Source organism: Spea bombifrons, chromosome 12 (assembly GCF_027358695.1).
Source record: "Spea bombifrons isolate aSpeBom1 chromosome 12, aSpeBom1.2.pri, whole genome shotgun sequence".
Classification (NCBI taxonomy): Eukaryota; Metazoa; Chordata; class Amphibia; order Anura; family Pelobatidae; genus Spea; species Spea bombifrons.
In genome coordinates, this window is record NC_071098.1 from 23,523,286 (window position 1) to 23,542,610 (window position 19,325).

The 19,325-nt window shown below is 37.4% G+C and overlaps 1 protein-coding gene across 1 annotated transcript in view; it reads left to right on the top strand.

Annotated features, from left to right (window-relative positions):
• GRIN2D (glutamate ionotropic receptor NMDA type subunit 2D) overlaps positions 1 to 10,872 on the top strand; it is a 228,995-nt gene extending 218,123 nt beyond the window's left edge. Inside the window, exon 13 of the mRNA XM_053451874.1 lies at positions 7,966 to 10,872. Within this exon, the coding sequence (XP_053307849.1) occupies positions 7,966 to 9,441 (1,476 nt within the window). The 3' untranslated portion in view covers positions 9,442 to 10,872. The remainder of the gene's footprint in view (positions 1 to 7,965) is intronic.
• Positions 10,873 to 19,325: the final 8,453 nt, after the last annotated feature.

A 19,325-nucleotide genomic window follows, 5' to 3' on the forward strand; every position in this document is an offset into this window, starting at 1 on the left:
ATACAGAAAGGGGAGCACACAACCCTCAAAACATAAATATTCAGATTCCCGGGTTGCCACTAGAATAATAATGACCAATAAGTACAGAAAAAAGCAAAAATTCAGCGCACATCTAGTGAATACCATTCAAAAACCATCTAAAGCATAAATATTGGGGATTCTGTCACACCATATGGCCATATATTGCTTAGCCCGGCACTATGTTAAAGTATCCCAAGTTGGGCGAGTCCTATCTAATTCTTCATGGCTATATTACTTACCCAGGAGATGAATCAGTGGGACTGCACTGCACATTAACCCAAAAGAGTCTCTCACTTAAAGCCTTCTCTGGACACCATTAATGAGGCTCCTGTGTTGCAGGAGGAGCTGCTCAACCCTGAGGTTTAGTCAGAACATGCAAATATGTACAGCAAACAAAATATATACAGAAGCACTTATGATATGACCTTAGATAGGTGTTTTTGAATGGTATTTGCTGGGTATGTGCAAAATAATATTCTTGCCTTGTCCTTGTGACAGAAGAATTAACATCCTTCACTAATCAACCAATCGATTGTCAGGAAAGGCAATAGAGTTACAATCTGCAGTGGAATCACCTTGAATATTTAACCCAAATGGCCAATGAGGGGCCGGTCTCTTATGTATCTGTCTAGTTACTGTGAAGCCTAATCTTCTTGATTTCTTATTAAATAAATACCCAAGCAAATTATTCTTGGATTAGATATCGAAACTGCAACATTGACAACCATCAGATATATTTGGGGATACTTTCTGAGAAACAGGGAGAACATGGGTAGACTGGCCCTCTGTTTGGTCAAAAGGTCTCTCCTTTGATACATCCCCATAGAACAAATTATCCATCCAGCTGCCATTAACACCAGCCATACACGCCACCTGAGATTAGCACATTAGACTCCATCAGTAAAAGACCTCCTTTACAAATTTAAGGAAGCTCGACTGTCTATGGATTTGCTGATCCACAATCTCTCCAGATTCTGGATGCAGTCGTTTATTTACTTCGCCTGAAGTTGTAAAGAATCGATTGGTGGCACCAGGGTGTGCCATACATGCTGAGAAACTCAAATGTATCTCTAGCTGGTTTACAGGAAAAAAGTATGTGATGTCTTTCGACTTGCAGCTCTATCTCTAAGAGGATCCTTGCTGAGAGAATTCCTAAATGTCAAGATGATACCATAAAGTGAATCCATTTATTAGACGGCACATGGAGAGGATTTGTTTAGTGAAATGTGTCTGTTAAACAATCCTTGAAAGCACAAACCCATAAAACAATTAGGAAAGTTTACAGAGTATCAACCACTACTAAGAAAAAATGAAATGTGTGCCTTGACAAAGAAATCTGTTTTAGTACTTAGGCCTCGGGCCTGGACTGGCCATCAGCCACACCAGGCCAACAGAGCCACACACTCCAGCGGCAGATCAGGTGCTGTAGCATGCGGCCTGTGGCTGGAAATACCCGGCTGCACGCCACATCAGTATGAAAACATACCGCTCATATCCAGCCATCAGCCGCACTTACGTTATCAGGCGGCTGCTGACCGGAAAGTGCCAGGGCCACCCAGCCATTGCCAGTCCTGCTCTGCTTAAACTGTACTTAGGTTAAGAGCTGAATAGTAATCCCATAATCAGATCTCTATTCAGATCTTTAGGTTCCTTGCTAGATTCTAGCGTGGAGCTGATTCCTTCAGGTTCTGTACGGATGAGGGGACCCTTAGCTGCCTCTCCCCAGACGGATTTAAAACCTCTAGGCCTAGCTATCGTTTTACCTCCTCTGTAAAGTAATTGGGCCCCAGTTTATGCAATAAGGCTGTTCCCTCATATAATGTAGGACAAAGATAAGAATGATAAGAACAGCCCACTTTACGGGAAAAACAACATTAGTATATTCTATATATCTGACGCAATTAGGATTAAGTGTAATCTGGCATGTGTCGATGTTGAATATCGGAACGTGGAAGAGTACGGGACGTAAGACATTACATTTTCTCTGTATGAGACGTAGAACCCACCTCCTTCTCCGGACATAACATAGAATTTATATAGGATAAGCGGTGCGATCCCCAGTCACAGTCTGCATCTCTGTGCTTTTACTATTAATGTATATCCACTCTTTAATTCTGTCGTATACACGTTACGGTAGACATTGTTCCCTGCATTCGGTTTCCGTTCTGCGGTTTCCCAGGTCTAGATGATGTGCACAAACTCTGCTGCTATCTTTGCTTCCCCTCCAGCCCCTTGGAAATATTCCGCTTTCATTCCCTGCGACGTGACAACGATCATGTAATTAACATGCCAGCCACATTAGCAGCTGCCTGAAAAATGTGTCTCTTTATCACACTCTGATTACTCAGGTGATTCCTGGCAAATTGTTCAGCCTGTATCTACCTGGATCTTTTTTCTTCTAACCCCCCCATCATTTATTCTGCATTTTTTTCTTCAAAAATAAAGGACAAACAGAAAGACATGAAAGATCATTCTAAAGATGAATATATAAGGAACGCTAGGAGAATCGGAATTAATTTGAATAACAATTTCCCGTGATAATAAACCATGGGGTCTGAATGGTGGTCTGGCTGGTTAACCCCTTATCTGTAGGCATGAACCACACAAAGCATCTGTATGGCTCTTTTAGAAATATCACTTATCAATAAAAACATTAACCCCTTAAGGACAATGGGTGGTCCCTAAACCCATTGAAAACAATGCGTTTTGAGCCCGTACATGTACGGGCTTTGTCATTAAGGGGTTAAAGTCTAAAGATCATTCACTTATTCATTTGGTAGCAATGCAGTCATTTCTGTCCTTTTACAATTTATGTGAAAGATTTACTTATTTTAGTCAGTTGCAAGATTGTTTATCCTTGTTGTTTAATCTGCCATTTTGATGTCTGTCATTGGTCGATGTGTTTAATAAATGTAGGTAGTCTAAAATTTTTCCAAACGCACCCTGTCAATCACTACAACGTGACTGATAAAAGTGGTCCAGCTTGTTAACCCCTTCACATCTGTAGGCATGAGAAGTCCCAGAATTATAATGTCCCAAGCTGATTTACTAACAAAAAACCTTTACTTTTATGGAAGCTGCAGCTCCAGAGCTGCAACACAACTCCTCCTTCATGGTCCAAGGTTTCATCCCACTCAGCCAGTCAGTAGGAATAAAGCACTCCAATTGAAACCAATGGGAGCTCTTTCTTTTCATGCTCACAGGGGTCTCGTTAGACCCCCCTGCAATACTCGCCAAGCCAACGCTCAAGATGACTAGTGATGAGTATGCCGTGTGGCAGGAGATGTGTTTGGCCAAAAAATACCTGGGAGAGCAGGTGAAAGGGGCAATCCCCTCCATGTATTTGTATTGGGGATGAGTAGACACTCAGTTGTATCACATCCATATAATGGCTGGAGTGTCCCTTTAAGTATGACCTATATACTTTTTTTAAGAATAAATTGCTTTTAATGTGGAATGGTAACCAGAGTGGTTCTGGAGATAGTTGTAATGTTTGTGAGCTGTCATACCTTTATGTGAGCAACATAACTGTTCTTTTCTAGAGAGGCCTTTGCCGGATCTGTAATACACGAGCTTTGAGACTGCCAACGTCTTCTCTTTAGAAGTAGCTTCTAAAGGAAATACTTTTGTGGTCTCAGAGCTGATTTATTACGTCTATGAAGTTTCACAAAGAACTTTCATCCTGGCCTCAAGAACGCAATCACAACGGGCAGAAAACGACTTAAAATGGATAAATGATTTGATAGTACAACCATTCAGACATGCTCATTCGTAGACCGTGAAAAACTTTGAGACCGAAACACATAGACTAAATTAATCCAGATGAATGAACAGAATTTGATTTTCACTCTCTGCAAAAAAAAACAAGGTCGGTCTGCCATGAAATAATTACAATTTAATTACAATGAACTATCTAATATTTTTAAGATATACATAACTTGCTTAAATAAAAAAAAAATTTAAATAAAACTAAGTGATGAAGGTTTTTAATCATGGGAAGACCTCACATGGAGTGGTGTCATAAAAAAAGTTATCTGATATGATAAAATGTGTGACAAAGTAAATTTTTTTTTTCTTCTTTTAAGAACATTTCAGCCATTTTTAAACTACACTACTCACATACAAATATTCAGCGATTGAAATATCCCAAATTTGCACACACCTAAGAAGCGGTATGTAGGAGACATGTCAGAATTCTGGAGGGGTTATTGCTGCAAAAAATATAGCATTCAAAAAAAATTGAATTTCACAATATTTTTATTTCAATCATATCAATCTTTAATGCCTAACCGGTTTATGAAACGAGATTTTTTTTATTTTTTTTTTTAAATGTTTTTTTTACAATGGAAGAGGTATTAGTTAAATACCAATTCCAATTTCATCGTCAACAGATGAGAATGGCGTGTTCTTAATAAAAAACTTTGGGGGGATCTAATACAAAAATATTAATACAGTTTCACTGTTGGCTCCACAATTGCGTTCTGTGTTATGGATGTACAAACCACAAAACATTTAACTTATGGTTCTTAAGTTATGTAAAGTTATGGCCTCTAGATCTGTCACCATGACAGTGGTTTAACCCTTAGATGTTGTGTATTTTATTAACATGCTTATTTATTTTTTATAATAACCAGAATAGAGAGACCAGCTACTTACTGACTGTTTAAAAATCATCATTGACTATGACAATTAACACATACTATACTGCAAGATCTGGCATATAAATCTAAATCCGAATCAGACATGATGCCATTAGTTTAATACTAGGAAGGACACGGCTATCGTGTCACCATCGACACGTCAATACAACAGCTACTCGGAGCTATTTTTATCTTGCTTATGTCAGTAAGCGATTTAAATGAATAAATGGAGAGGCACAGTGGGAGATTCATAACACGTGCTACATTAGTATGCTTGCAAACTGATTTATTCTAACTTTATTCAACGTCATTATCAAACCAGCCATATTTATGCATTTTTCTTGAACCCTTTAAATCCCAGCGATGTGATTGTGGCTGTGCTGTTTAAATTTGTTCATGCTTTCGTTATCCAAGGACTTAAAATAAGTATTTTTTATTAAGCCATTTTCAGTTTTCTGGATTGCATAGTGAATATGTGATATTCGAGTGCCCAGTCATGTGATCAGGCATTCTGTTCCAGCAGGTGTCACTGGTGAGGCTCCCAAAAGGATTTAGGAGAGGAGTACAGACCCATGAGATCAGGCTCACCCCTCTCTTACTGGCTGATTGCACATATTGTAATCAAGAATGGCTACATAACCCTGCTTTCTGATTACAGTATGATCCCAAAAAAACAATGTTAAAATACAAATCTAAGTTATAGGAAAATTACAAAATATACAATTAACTATACAGACCCCACTGATCCCATCATAGTATTATCATCAGGGCTGGGGCAGACTGGCCTATAGGGAGATTAGGAGATTCCCTGTAGGCTGCCTCCCGTGTGGCCGGTCTTGAGGATGGCCATCTAAATATACGTGTGGCCGCAGCTGCAGATGAAGCTGCTGGAGCAATAATTACTCCCACTGTGTGTATGGCGGTCATGTCACACCGGATATGACATCATATGCGGCAATGGATCTATAAGACATGCTGTGTGGCGGAAAAGATGGCACAGACATGCTGTGTGGGGGCAAATATGTCGCAGACATGCTGTTTGGGGGCTAATATGTTGCAGACATGTTGTTTGGGGGCTAAGATGCCACAGCCATGCTGTTTGGTTGCAAAGATGGCACTGGCAAGCTGTTTGGGGACACAGGTGAGGTTTTTGGAGCAAAGATGGCACAAACAAGCTGTTTGGGGAAAATGTTAAACTCACTACTGGTTGGAGCAAAGATGGCACTGTGTCATATGTTGCTTGTGAAGTCAGACACCTTGTGGTTTCTAGTTATGCCCCTGTGTTAAATTGTATTAATTTTAAAAAAAAAGAATTATTGTTGATATTGTATCCATATGAAAAAGGCATGCCAGGGAGACGGTATTAAGTTGATGGGGAAACAAATGATGGGTGTAAAGATGATGAGAAGTTAGGGAGCATGAGGATGGAGGGGGTGATTGTGGTATAATATGGAGTGATAATGGTAGGGGAGGAAAATGATGGTGGGGAGGAATATGATGATTGGGTTTTATGAATATGGTGGTTAGGGAAAAATGATTGTGGTAGTGTATTGGAATGACTTGGATGTTGTGGGTATGATGATGGTCAGAGGGAGCTCTACACCAACACAGCAACGCATAGAGACACTCTAACACCATTGATATACATACATATACACATACCCACTAACGCTTACACATGCTTACACATACTCTTACAACATACAATTACACATACATACACACTTATGCATACCTGCCACTCTAACACCATGCAGTTGTACATATAAACATAAATGCATTAATGCATGCGTTCACACTCTAACACCTTATACATACATGCCCATACAACCTAAAACCATACACTTACACACATACACAGCCACTCCAACAAAATATACTCACTCCAACAAAATATACTTATATACATATATACACACACATTCTGATAATCCATACAGTTTATCCACACCAAGTAATTTATCTGTTGTAAATAACTTTGTTTCAATAAAAAAAAATGCATTATACAAACTTTACTAGCGCTCAATTAGTTGGTCAAAGCCTATTACATGATGTCAGGAGTACTGCCTGTTTACAAGAGACCATGAGGTTTGTAAGGATCCCAAAGTAATTTCTGGTAAAAAAAAATGAAAACAATTAATTTATTATATAAAATTATATAAAATTGCCCAAACAACCCACAGTCCATTCACTAGAAATATATTATTATAACTAATTTGCTGTTCCCAAAACCAAAATTAGTTTAGTATGTAATGGCACCTTTTCACCAAACAAAAACATGTTTCACTGTGGGATTTTGCTGTACTCATCGGATGCTGCTGAATATATATTAAGGGTTCATAAGCACTGGCATATATTTTTTTTTCAATGTTTCTTCTTTTTCTTCTTTATAATATTAAAAGTGTTTACCCTCTGGTGGCATGATTTCATCTCAAGAAGAGACTTCTAAGGCCCTGAAAGCTTATGTAGCTTTAAATCTTTTTCTTTTTTGGCTCAATAAAAGATATCAACTTTGACTAAAGACTCCATGTGCATTGTTAAGACTGAATATACGGAGCTCTGTTTACCCCAGGTGCTGACTGCTCTTGAAAGCACTCAGGGCCTTGGAGAGTTCCTTTGTAACTCACTCGCAGCAACCACAGGGATGAGGAGTTCAAAGGCTACCGATAAGCGATTTCTGTAAAGTGAATGGGTAGAAGTTAAAGTAGAATTCTGTACTCTAGTGTCCTTCAGAAGCTTGTGTGGTCAGTGGCACAAGAAACATTCAATCCACAAATAAAATTACTTTAATGTTGCTTTGTCATTTAAAAATCCATTGATCAAACTCCCTTTTAATACATATATGTCTCAGCAAAATACATGGACGGTGTGATTTCATTACAGGTCATTCTGCTTACGGAATTGCCCATAACGCAATTTATTATTCGAGGAATCAGTAAAAGACAGGGGAAGCTGAATTATATTGGAGAACTACAAAACTCCAATACATTGATATAATGTTCAATACCATAACGTGTTAAATTCAAGTTTAATTCACAATATGACGGATGTTAGTAAACTGACATAATCATGTGTGGCATTTAAAAATGCCAGAGGGATCTCTTTGGTATAGAAGAACTATTTATTTTATGATCTTACTGCCGCTGCAAAATAACAGTATCACTTAAGATTTTGTGGTAATAGTTTCTAGTTTCAAATGATTACTTGGACCTACTGGATGACTGTCCATTGGCATATTATTTCAGCTTTCATGTTAATTTGTTTTCTATTACTTACTGATTTTGTGTTCTTTGTCTACTGACAGGGTATGTATAGTTGCTGCAGCGCTGAAGATCCCAAGGTTACAGACCAACAACTTCCTACCTTGAACCATTGTTATCCACCACAGAGAATACCAGCATTAACCAATTCAGCAGTCCCACCACCACTACCCACAGCCCCTTTACCATGTTCTAATTTTCTGCCACGTGAAAGGCGTGTTGTGGAGAGGTGGCGTCATGCACGGAGTCCCAACTGTTACAAAGACTTGTACACGCCTACTCGCACTGTTCATGAGCCTAACAACAAAGTGGTTCCTCCTCGCCATTCTCACAAGAACACATTTTCAGATGGCTTTCATCGTTATTATGGTCCAATTGAGCCAGAGGGACTCTCAGATCACTTGGTTGAATCTGGGCAAGCATTTCCAAAGGACAAAAAGTTGGGTCCTTGTCAAATGTCACCCCCAACTCAAAGGGAACACTTCCTGGAAAATCCACCCTCCTATTTTGCCATTGTTCGAGAAAAAGATACCCCAGAACCACCTGGTTGGCAATCAAAGATTTCTAGAGGACTTTATGATAATTACCAACCTGGAAAAGAGAGGACACCAAAGCCCAGTGGTGCAGCACGAGGGAGCCGTACACCTGAAACAGTGGTGAAGAAGTTTGAACACCTAGGTAGTAGCTACCAGAATAAGGAATGTGATGTTTACAGTGGTGCGGCACAGAGTAGCACAAATAGACCCAATAAGGTCAATGTTGAGGTGTTTGATGGAACCCACTACGGTGGACACACAAGGTTTACATATGAAGATGAGCGAAGCTGTGGAAGAGACTGTCAACATCGTAGAGATGAGATTGACATGGAGTCCCAACCCCTTCTGCGCAAAAAGTCCAAACGCTCTCATATGTGCCGAAGCCACTCACATCCACTTGTGATGGGTGCCAGTCAAAGTAAATATGCCGACATTTCAGATTCTGATTCAGATGTGTGTGGAAGAGATCCTCCGTGTGTAAAAACAGAGTTAGATCACAACTGCTGGTACTCTCCAAACTATTTCTGTACCTATCCCTCAAGGGAACATCAGACACCAGCTGCACCACGTAAGCCAATGCGGTACTGGTCTGTAGATAAGCTGGGCAAGTATCATCAGTTAAGTAAGGATTACCTTCCATATACCTGTCATGGCTCTTGCTATTGTAATAGCTTGGAAATGCTACCACCTCACTGCCACAAGGAATCAAGATATTTTAGTTGCTCAGATGAAAAGCTTGAAAGACGACTGGACTGGGATCACCTTCGTGGTGGTCATTGCTCCTGCTTACATCACCATCATCATTCGTGTGACTTAGCCCCAATTCACCCTACCTCCCGTAGTTTGGAGGACCTTAGCCGCTGTCATTTGAGATGTCACAGACCGATCTTCTCACCAGAATGCCAGCCTAGGTCAAGTCATAGTGGAACCCTTTATAAAAGGAGGGGGTCTGCCCATTTCTCAAGCTTGGAATCAGAAGTATGACCAGAAGAAAACCCAACTTCTTTCAAGATGACAAATGTTTAGGGTTGGGAAATGATATACATCTTATCTGCTATATAAGTTGAAACCAAAACTTATAATACAAATTCAGTTACAGTGTGGACTGACTTTTCCTCTACAACGGTGGCCATCATGTTATGTCTAAACTACCAGATTTTCCTACAAAATTACACAAACTCTTTTGTGGTATACAGTGATATTATTACAGCTTTGCATAAACTTTGGTGTTTTGAGATGACCTTTTACTTACATGCTACTGGCTGGACCAGCAGGAGGACACAGTTTAAATTATGTGATGGGAAGAGCCACTGATTATTATACAGAAGAATTTCCCCTTGAGCCCAAACTAGTTTTACAGCAGGTCAGGATGATCAAAGAATATCCCACAAAGTTTTTGTTCACCTATTTACCAGTCCTAACGTTAATGGCCTTGATAACTGTATTGGGAACCTTACACTGTATGTGATTAAGGTCTGCCAAGTAGAAACTAGAAGTGTGAGAGGAGAAAAATAAGATGTATATTTATGGACACAACTTTACCATCCCTCTCGTGCTTTTACTGTTGAGGAAATGTTAAGGGCTTACCTATAAGTTTATACTACTTTTAAGCACACTGCAATATATACATAAATAGATGTGATTAGATTGAATTAGTATACTTATATAATTAATTAGTAATCATATTCATAGAAAAAAAAAATCCATTGTTATTATTCAGCCAAGATGAGAAAAAAAAGCCTTTGGCTGTATTGTTCTTCTTAGCTTTCAAGCTGGAATTTTATTGTAAAAGTATAAAATCAAAAAATACACAGGTTTTTTTTAACCCTTTTCTTTTTTAACTTTGGAGACAAAACTGTGATATAAAAAAAAAGCAAAAAAAAAAACAAAAAAAAACCAAGACAAAAAAATGTGATCTTAAATAGCCCCACGATGCTTTGTTGTTTTGGTGTTTGCATATTTTTATAATGCATTACAAAGTTACATTGGTAAAGGAGTGGTAAAAAAAAAATTCACTGGTTAAAATAGGATAGGTGGCTAGTTATGGAACGGTCCCAGTCGCTGTAGAATTTCATCCTATTTTTTTGCCAAAAGGTATCTTTTTAAACTAAACAAGGGGAAAACTGTGGCTTAAAAGATGTAGCAGTTAAAGCCATTGGCCTTTCAGGTATTTTATGGTATCGTAGCACTAAATTCTCAAAGAACTTGTAAAGAAACAGATCTGCACAATGCATAACCCTTGCACATCTGCAGTGAGAATTCATTGGCTGGGTATACATTGAACTGTTCTGTGTCCATCTGAAACTCAAGTCGTGGCTGTCCGCCTCACCTCGTACAAGTCAAAAGCTACTCAGTTGATGCCATATTGCCGCTCTTTCATGCAGTTCGAGACTATTCACCTGTATTCGTGTACAATAGCCTATGAACACCACTGCTCACACTGCACCAACCAAAATGTAATAAATGTATGTTATTCCGATACAAATAGCTGCTTATTAGTTTAGGTTTATATTAGCGTACGTTCCACTTACCACTGTGACCCATAAGTGCCACAAAACACGCTTCATGTCTAAACATGCTCCGAAGTGGAAAATTTAATGTTTTTTGAGAATTTAAAGTTTGAAAACGATTAAATAATCTTAAAGGGGATCTGTTACCCAAACATTGGCTTACATTATAACATAATGCACAGATAGACCGTTTTATTCCACATCAAAAAACTGAAAAATACTGTTTTCTTTGTGTTCTTTATGGTTGCAGATAGCATGCGTCTGGTACTTCCAAATCAGATCACTTTAACAATGTATGGCAACTCAATAATCCTTGAAATTCATGGAATCGGTTTAAGGTAACCAAGTATGAAATGCAGAGTCGTCGGCATTAGGTATTCTCCTGGCCATCAATAGTTAAATAAATTAAATACGAGCCAAGCTGTCCCCTTTGACACTGACAATCAAAACCGACTTAAGCCATCTGATGTTGTCCTAAAAATGATGTGTTTTGGCACCATGTTGAGTTGTTCATGTACGTTTTGACTATGTGAGTGATAAATACAAACCTCATTGATATAAGGACCAATGACATACTGATGTACCATAAATCCATGAAGGATAACTCTATGTCGGCACTTGCCAGTCATTCGGTATTCGTTAATTGCGCGTCATTCAGGCACACGTTGTCGCTCTTTTCCAATATGTATTCTGTTGGCATGGCAGGAATTCATCTAAAGCTCCACCATGTGCTTTTCTACGTATGGATTTTACTCGCAGATTTGAATGATGCCAGTCTATTTACAAAATCTACCCGGTGCTTTTTTTCTGTATGTATCCAAATACACCCTCTTTTATTAAAGTTTCTGACACTCTTTTATTGCAAAGGAGCCCATGTTGGTAACATTCTTTATGAGCAGATACCCCTCCGGAGATATGTATATACATTTTCTCTAATAATTTGTTAAAATACATTTAAACAGGTCTTGTAACCAGAACTAACTCCTTCTTTGAATTGTTCTTCTACATTGGCAGACAACTCCCTGTCTCATAGCTATTAGTTATTTGATATTGCTCAATATGCACATCCATGCTTGTCAATGAAATGGTTCACCAAAAGCCAGTCCAGCACTGGGTCTGGTGGCAATCAAGTAATGAAAGAATACAAGGAGCGATAAGGTCTTTAAGGTATCTGAAGATAATAAAGTCCAGGATTGTGGGACTAAATTGTGGGACCTTATTGTTGCTTGCGTATTATTTCTTTTATTATTAGAAAGCCCCATGAATATTCTTGGAATGGTATTGTTTTCCTTCATAATAAATTAAATTACAGGTTATATTGTTTATATTATCACCTCTGTCGTCAACTAATGAATATGTAAATCAATTAATCCAATTTAGCTATTTTCAAAGCATTCTTAAATTGATATCTCCCAAGTGACCCCTTTTCTTCCTCTGATCTCCCGGATTTCTAGGAGCTGAGAATGCTTGCTGGGTCACTATGTTTTATATATTTGGTATAGATTCAGCAGAAAATGTATTTTCTTTTTTTAAATTAAGCTGTTAATTTATAATATATATTTAGTTCACAGCCACACACAAAGTTTTGGTAAAGACCCACACCACTAGCCTCACCTTTAACCATACACCCTAAAAGCAAAGTGTCTCCTTTGGCAATTTCAGATGTGGGGATGTATGCAAATATGTAGTGGGATGGCACACTGATTTCTTTCCCAAATATTTATATATATATATATATATATATATATATATATACATATATATATATATATATATATATATATATATATATATATATATATTATTTTCAAACAATATTTTAATATATTTACTAATTTTATTTATTTTATTAATTTTGTGATACCATGATTTATCATAACCATTTGGTTTTAAAGTGCCAGCATATTCTGCAGCACCGAGCTGAGATAAAGTACAGAATATTAGAACAAAAGAAGCCATTTTGACAATAATATCCTGTAAAAAAAAATCCCTGTATCTGGTTGTGTTCTCTTACAGTTCTTCACAGTCCTCTTACCTACAGTGTCAATGCAGAAATAAGGATGTGATGTCTGTGATGTCTCAGAATATTTGGTGGGTTATACGTGTTTCACATACTTCTCTAGCCCTAAAAGTCACCAAATACATCATTCTTCTTAGATATAAACAGGTTACAAAGTCACGTAAAACCCAGTCCACTAGCCTAGGCTAGACAATAGTGTCCCTCATTGGCCATTTACAGTATTGATGAACAGTAGAAGGGGTGATAGTTATTTTATATGATTTAATTCCAAGCAAGAGCAGGGATTCTGGATAATATGCTTCTCATAAATACATTCACTTAATATACAGTTTGCAGACATATTAAAAAGAAAAAAAAAGTCAATTAAGTTGAAAGACTCACTATATACTTTGTAGGAATCAATCAAACAATATGTGAGTTTTATTAAAAAAAAAAAAATAAGATTGATTTTCCCATTCTACAGAATTCTATTATCTGTGATATATATTACTGGTCAAGATTCCGCCATAAACTATTGCGTAATGGTTAATAGAAAGTGTATTTATACAATACAATTATTATGAATGAAACATAATACAAAAAAACTTGTAGAACCGTATTAGTGGACACAAGGAAAACTTAACCTGCATACTGTCTGATTTTTCATTAGTTCTGGAGTTTTATTCATTTTAGGAAGGGTTTGGAGAAATTAATCAAAGCCTTATTGAAAAAAAAAAATCATTATACCATATGGATATTTTTTATTCTCTCAATATATAAGCTTGGGGAACCTGTGGTTACCTTAATCATTTTCTTTGCCTAAAGATTCAAGAAAAGATTCATTTTTTTAATATCTTTTTACATAGATGGCGTGCTAGTGGATTTGGGTTTAATTCGGTTATAAGATTTTCCACCGGCAGTAGATCTTCTTGTTAGAAATTATATTTCAAGCTCAGTGTAAGTATCCCACTTGATATGTGAAAGTATTTATTAAAGTTTTGGGAGTCATCTACCATGTATATTCTGTACAAATATTCTTTTGTGTGTATCTTGGCCACATTTTTATTCCTGAGTGTGATTGTTACCCATGTTCTGTGCTGTTTCAGTCTATGTACCTTTCGTGTAACATTAATATTCTCCGACTGTAAGACCATCTGACTCTCGTTCTGGAAGGATATCGTGATGGTTAAAGTGTGGGTTTCTATGTACAGTATGTCCTTCTGAGTTCTTTTTTATAAATTGTGTTTTTATCTGCGAAAGCCAAGCCGTGTAACTTATGCCGTGTGGAATTATTCAGTATAGTTTAATAAGACATACAAACATCAAACCAGTTGTCCCTAAGGTGCCAACTATGTACACGCCTGTGGATGGTCCACTCATGTTGCCATGGAAATAACTCAGGAAATTCTCGAAACCATTCAGTTTTTCATGTACATTTTTGTAATGAACTCAGTGCCGATTTGTTGCCACAATGAAAGCAATGGATAATCGAGGAAATTCACGCGTCTACAAGTCAATGTACCTAAAATTATCTTCTATAATGTGCCTCAATATCATTAATAAAAATGTTTTTGGTTGGTTCCCAAAGCCCCCTGTAGTTTCAAGGAGGATTATGGTAGCTGCCTATTCATAAAGTCATCTGTGTTATACAAATGGACATTTCTGCCAAGATATGAGATACACCGCTGTAGTTTCTTTGGTCAATGTACTTGATAATAAGTTAGTCTACTCAATGTGGGCACATACATGGCTCTTAAAAGGTTAATTATTGCAGCAGGGTCTGAACAATAGTTCTTAATCACTTTATTTCATCTTTACACAGTGACCAAAAAGGTTCAAGGTCGTGACCATTTGTATTTTTACCAACATCTTAGATATGAGTACTTTTTTAAATCCCTTTTTTTAAGTAAAATTTTATTATCCAGTTGCAGTTGAGATTATTTCGAACTTCAATTTTTATTATCTTTAATTGGTGATTAATTTGTTTTTTTTTTTGCCGTTAGAAAATGATCATTGTTTTGTACTTCATTTTCAAAAATACTATTTGGTTAATATATTTAGAGATCTTGCTCTTTCTATCTTTTTTGTCTGACGAGAACGAGCTTACATTATAAATTAACTAATTTGTACCTGTTCATCTGCCTATCACTTAGTTAACAGGACTTTGGGGTCTGCTGCCCTTTTAGCCAGTGATTGCTGATTAATTAAATACAATGATGGAATGATGGAATACATACTTGGAAGCTCTCCAAAGCCCCTCCTCCACACTTTGCCCCTTATGTGGCTAGTCCTGCCCCTCCTGTGTCTAGCCCCCTATTTACATTGGGTTAGTGCTACCCCCATGCAAAGCCACTCTTTGGGCGGCCATGCAAAGCCAAGCTTTGGGCGGCCTGTCCTGGGAAGTTCCCAGGTATGGTGTCCTCTTATCATTCTAGTGATGTTTGCTTTTGTAGCATATGAAATGCATACGTCCCAGACAAATTAACTTTAACAGTAAGCAACAGCGAAGAACGCCACCATGTAATGCCATACAACTTGTGCCCAGTATAATTAAATAAATTAACGTCAAATACACATACCTTCAGTGACGTGCCCTGGTCTACGCCGACTAGGCTAAAGCCTAGGGCTGCAGGTCCAAGAGGGCTGCAAAACCAGGGGCAGATCGCCATATTGGGCGATCAGGCCCCCCGGTGTCCCTCTTCTCAATTGGCCGCTTACAGGGGATATCTCCCTAACCGGTCCATTTAAACTAATATATTTATTTATCAAAGTATCAGGAATTATTTTAAATGGATTTTGTTGGGACTTTTGTAAATGGTATCCCTGCATTCGGATTGTGACTTTCATTGTATAAACCACGGCGGTTTAATAATAATGATAAAAGACGTAATACAAGAAAGACTAAACTAAAAAATATACTTTTTTTTAAAACAAAGTTCTATAAATATCAAGCTGTATAATAACCATGGCCATTGTATTCTACATGTACCATTCACAACAGAAAAGCTTGAAGGGTTAATATCCGTGCATACTGTATCTCAAAGACAAGTGCGCACAATAGTGTATTATATCATAATCTCCAGTTGATTAAAAAAAAAATGCCTCAGAAGATAAACACGAATTATCTACAAATACACATTGTATAGTATTTAAACCGCCATAAAAACTTAAAATACCGGCCCCCACCTCGCAGACTACTGTATAAATACTCATTTACAATAACAGATGGTTTTGGAATGGATTTTTGAATTTTTTTTTTTTTTTTAGAATTGTTTTAATAACCAGTTATTAACTTCTCAAATGCCTTCCATTGACATAAAAAATTGGAATCAGTATAACTTAATTTTTTTATTAAATAGAGTAGGTCTATAGTTTAAAACTTTAAAACATGTTTATTCACGGCACACACACTATATATATATATATATATATATATATATATATATATATATATATATATATATATACTGAAAATACACAAATAAAGGAATTAAACAAATAAAAGGATGATTTACTGATTTTGATAATTGTCGGTTATACATTAAAACTGAAGGACATCCCCTGCATGCTGATAATGAAAGTGTGTTATCCATATAAAAAATCCATATAAAAAATACATAATCATTGGGGTTTTCAGGTGCCACAGTATACTAAGAGGAATAGTCTAACAGTCTAAACCAGCTCCTTGCTTTTGTTGCTTGGAAAAAACATCTTTAATATTGAAAGGATCTGGTCGATGTTTATTTTAATCATGACTCTAGGTATGTGAATAAATGTTACCCAGCTTTTTTATTGTACCAATGACATTTACAAAGAGAGAAAAAAAACCATACAAAAATCATTTTAAATTGTGTGTATATGTAGCAGGGCCAAGAACTGAGAGTAAATATTTCATTCGGTTATCGTTACTGAATTTTAGCAATACCATGGAACAAATTGCTGTGGCATTTTTATTTACTTATGTAATTAACGGAGAAGATCGGTCACTTTTTAAGAAAAAAGTCATAGACAATAAATGCATCAATAAAAGCACTCTAAGACAAAAACAAAAAAAAAGTTGTTTGCCTTTTTTTTTTTATAACTTGTATTTTTACTGACGGGGAAAACAGCAACTGCTGCTTCCTTGAAGAAAGGGGGATCCAAAAGGTATTCAAGAAGCAGAGGAATGGTAATACTTGAGCCGTATTGGACAGAATGTGAGTTGTTGGAGGAGGGATATAGCCATAGTTATCACAAATGTTCACTCTGCAAAGGTGGATATGGAGGAGGGATGATGGAAGGATGGTGGGGTGGTCAGTCACACAACCGCCCCCGCAAAGATAATTTATGGATGCCATTCTATAGCCATTGGAACCACACTTTATTGAGGAGCGCGGTAGAGTGTTCTAGCTTGTATAACATTTCTTCAAGCAAATCTACAAAAGCGCAAAAGAACCTCTATGAGAGAAGAAAGAAGGACATTTCCATCTATGTGCAATGGCCAGTCTGATCAAAATGTGTAATCAATTCCCTGTGCATGATCCCATTCCATTACAGCTTTGAAGGTAAATGGAGTAACCTAGAGGTTTGTATTCCATAAGACTGTCAACCTAAGGCATTCCTACCAGATTTCAGGATCTTAATGCTCAAATATGTTAAATAGGATTTTATGGGCCATACCATATAGATTTACACGGATAGCTGATAATCCTGTCTTCTTCCATCAGTCATAACCATTGGTTGAGGAGGGAGACTACATCTAGAATCTAAGCTCACGGGCAACCACATAGCACCATAATGCTGTTATTGCTGCTTGCGGATAATGCAAAACCTTGAAGAGGCCAAAATGGCCAGTCAAAGGCCTTCTTGTTGTTAACCCCTTAAGGACAATGGGCGGTCCCTAAACCCATTGAAAACAATGCATTTTGAGCCTGTACATGTACGGGCTTTGTCATTAAGGGGTTAAATGAGAGTATGTGCCTTCAAGTTTCCCCAGGAATCTAGCCATTTGATATTAATGCAGATGTTGAAGCACTGTTAAAATAGGGTATAGTAAAAATAAATAAGACAATTTTAATATCTTAAACATGCTGGTACCGAAGGAGAAGAGACTCCTGCTCTGGTGAGCTTACATTCTATTTGGTGTTTGAGGAGGGAAAGGACACCGTAAGACTGCTTGGGTAAAGATGAGTTGATTGTAGTAAGCGTGATATGGAGAACTATGTCTGCCTCCGTGCTGAACATTTTACGAACGCGAGCATAACAGTTACTTTGGCATGATTAACAAATTCCAGAAAAGTAGTATATTATGTGTGAAATCTTAAATACTTTAAGCAAATCTGGTATCCAAAAATATGCAAATACTTTATATTATTTGTTAGAGGGGACGTTGGTCTGATGGCTCTCAGAAGAGCAGCCTTTACTCTCAAGTAGCATACAAGTAGTATTTTCCTTTGAGAAATGTTAAATTGTATTAGGTTTTCTGCATGTATTTTAGTATGCAATATGCATACCTTAGCAATCAAGGTAATGGGAATGTGATGCTTTTTGGCCGATTCTAGCTGATGATGCTCCAGAAGACACTTTTGTTGTTTCTCGTCTCTAGCCATCTCTTTTTAAGTAAGTAAGTCAATCAGATGATTGATCCAGAATGCTTTGGAATGATACTTTGGCATGTTCTGACTAGTAAATAGTTGAACAGGATATTGTTTTCTGAAGCAATGTAATTAAGCCTTGAATATGATTTGTGCGAAGCTGATAAGGCATTGATGCTGTAGCAAAGTTGGTATAATAGAATTTTGTAGAGGTTGTCAATTTCACGTGTGTCTCTTACACACACACTACCTGCTATGACTGCTTTGATCCCCTGCTGATTTTGTATGTTTGCCCGCTGACAAAGACATGATCAGTCTATAATTTTAATGGTAGGTTTAGTTGAACAGAGTGCTCCTAATCTCAGCTTGTTACCTGTATAAAAGACACCTGTCCACAAAAAGCAATCAATCAATCAGATTCCAAACTCTCTACCATGGCCAAGACCAAAGAGCTGTCGAAGGATGTCAGGGACCAGATTGTAGACCAACGGTTCTCAACTTCCTAATGCCGCGACCTTTTAATACAGTTCCTCATGTTGTGGTGACCCCCAACCATAAAATTATTTTCGTTGCTACTTCATAACAGATTTTTTTTGCAGTAGTTGATGATTTTACAGTACATGATTTTACATTTACCCAGTAATTATAATTTATGAAGTGTCGTTTTACCTCCAATACTGCTGCTTGCAACACAGTAGCTGCTTTCTACACAGTAGGTGCTCTCTGCATGTCGGCGGACCCGCCTGGAGACGGATAGAGGAGCGGTGTCTCGGTTCCTAAGACCAT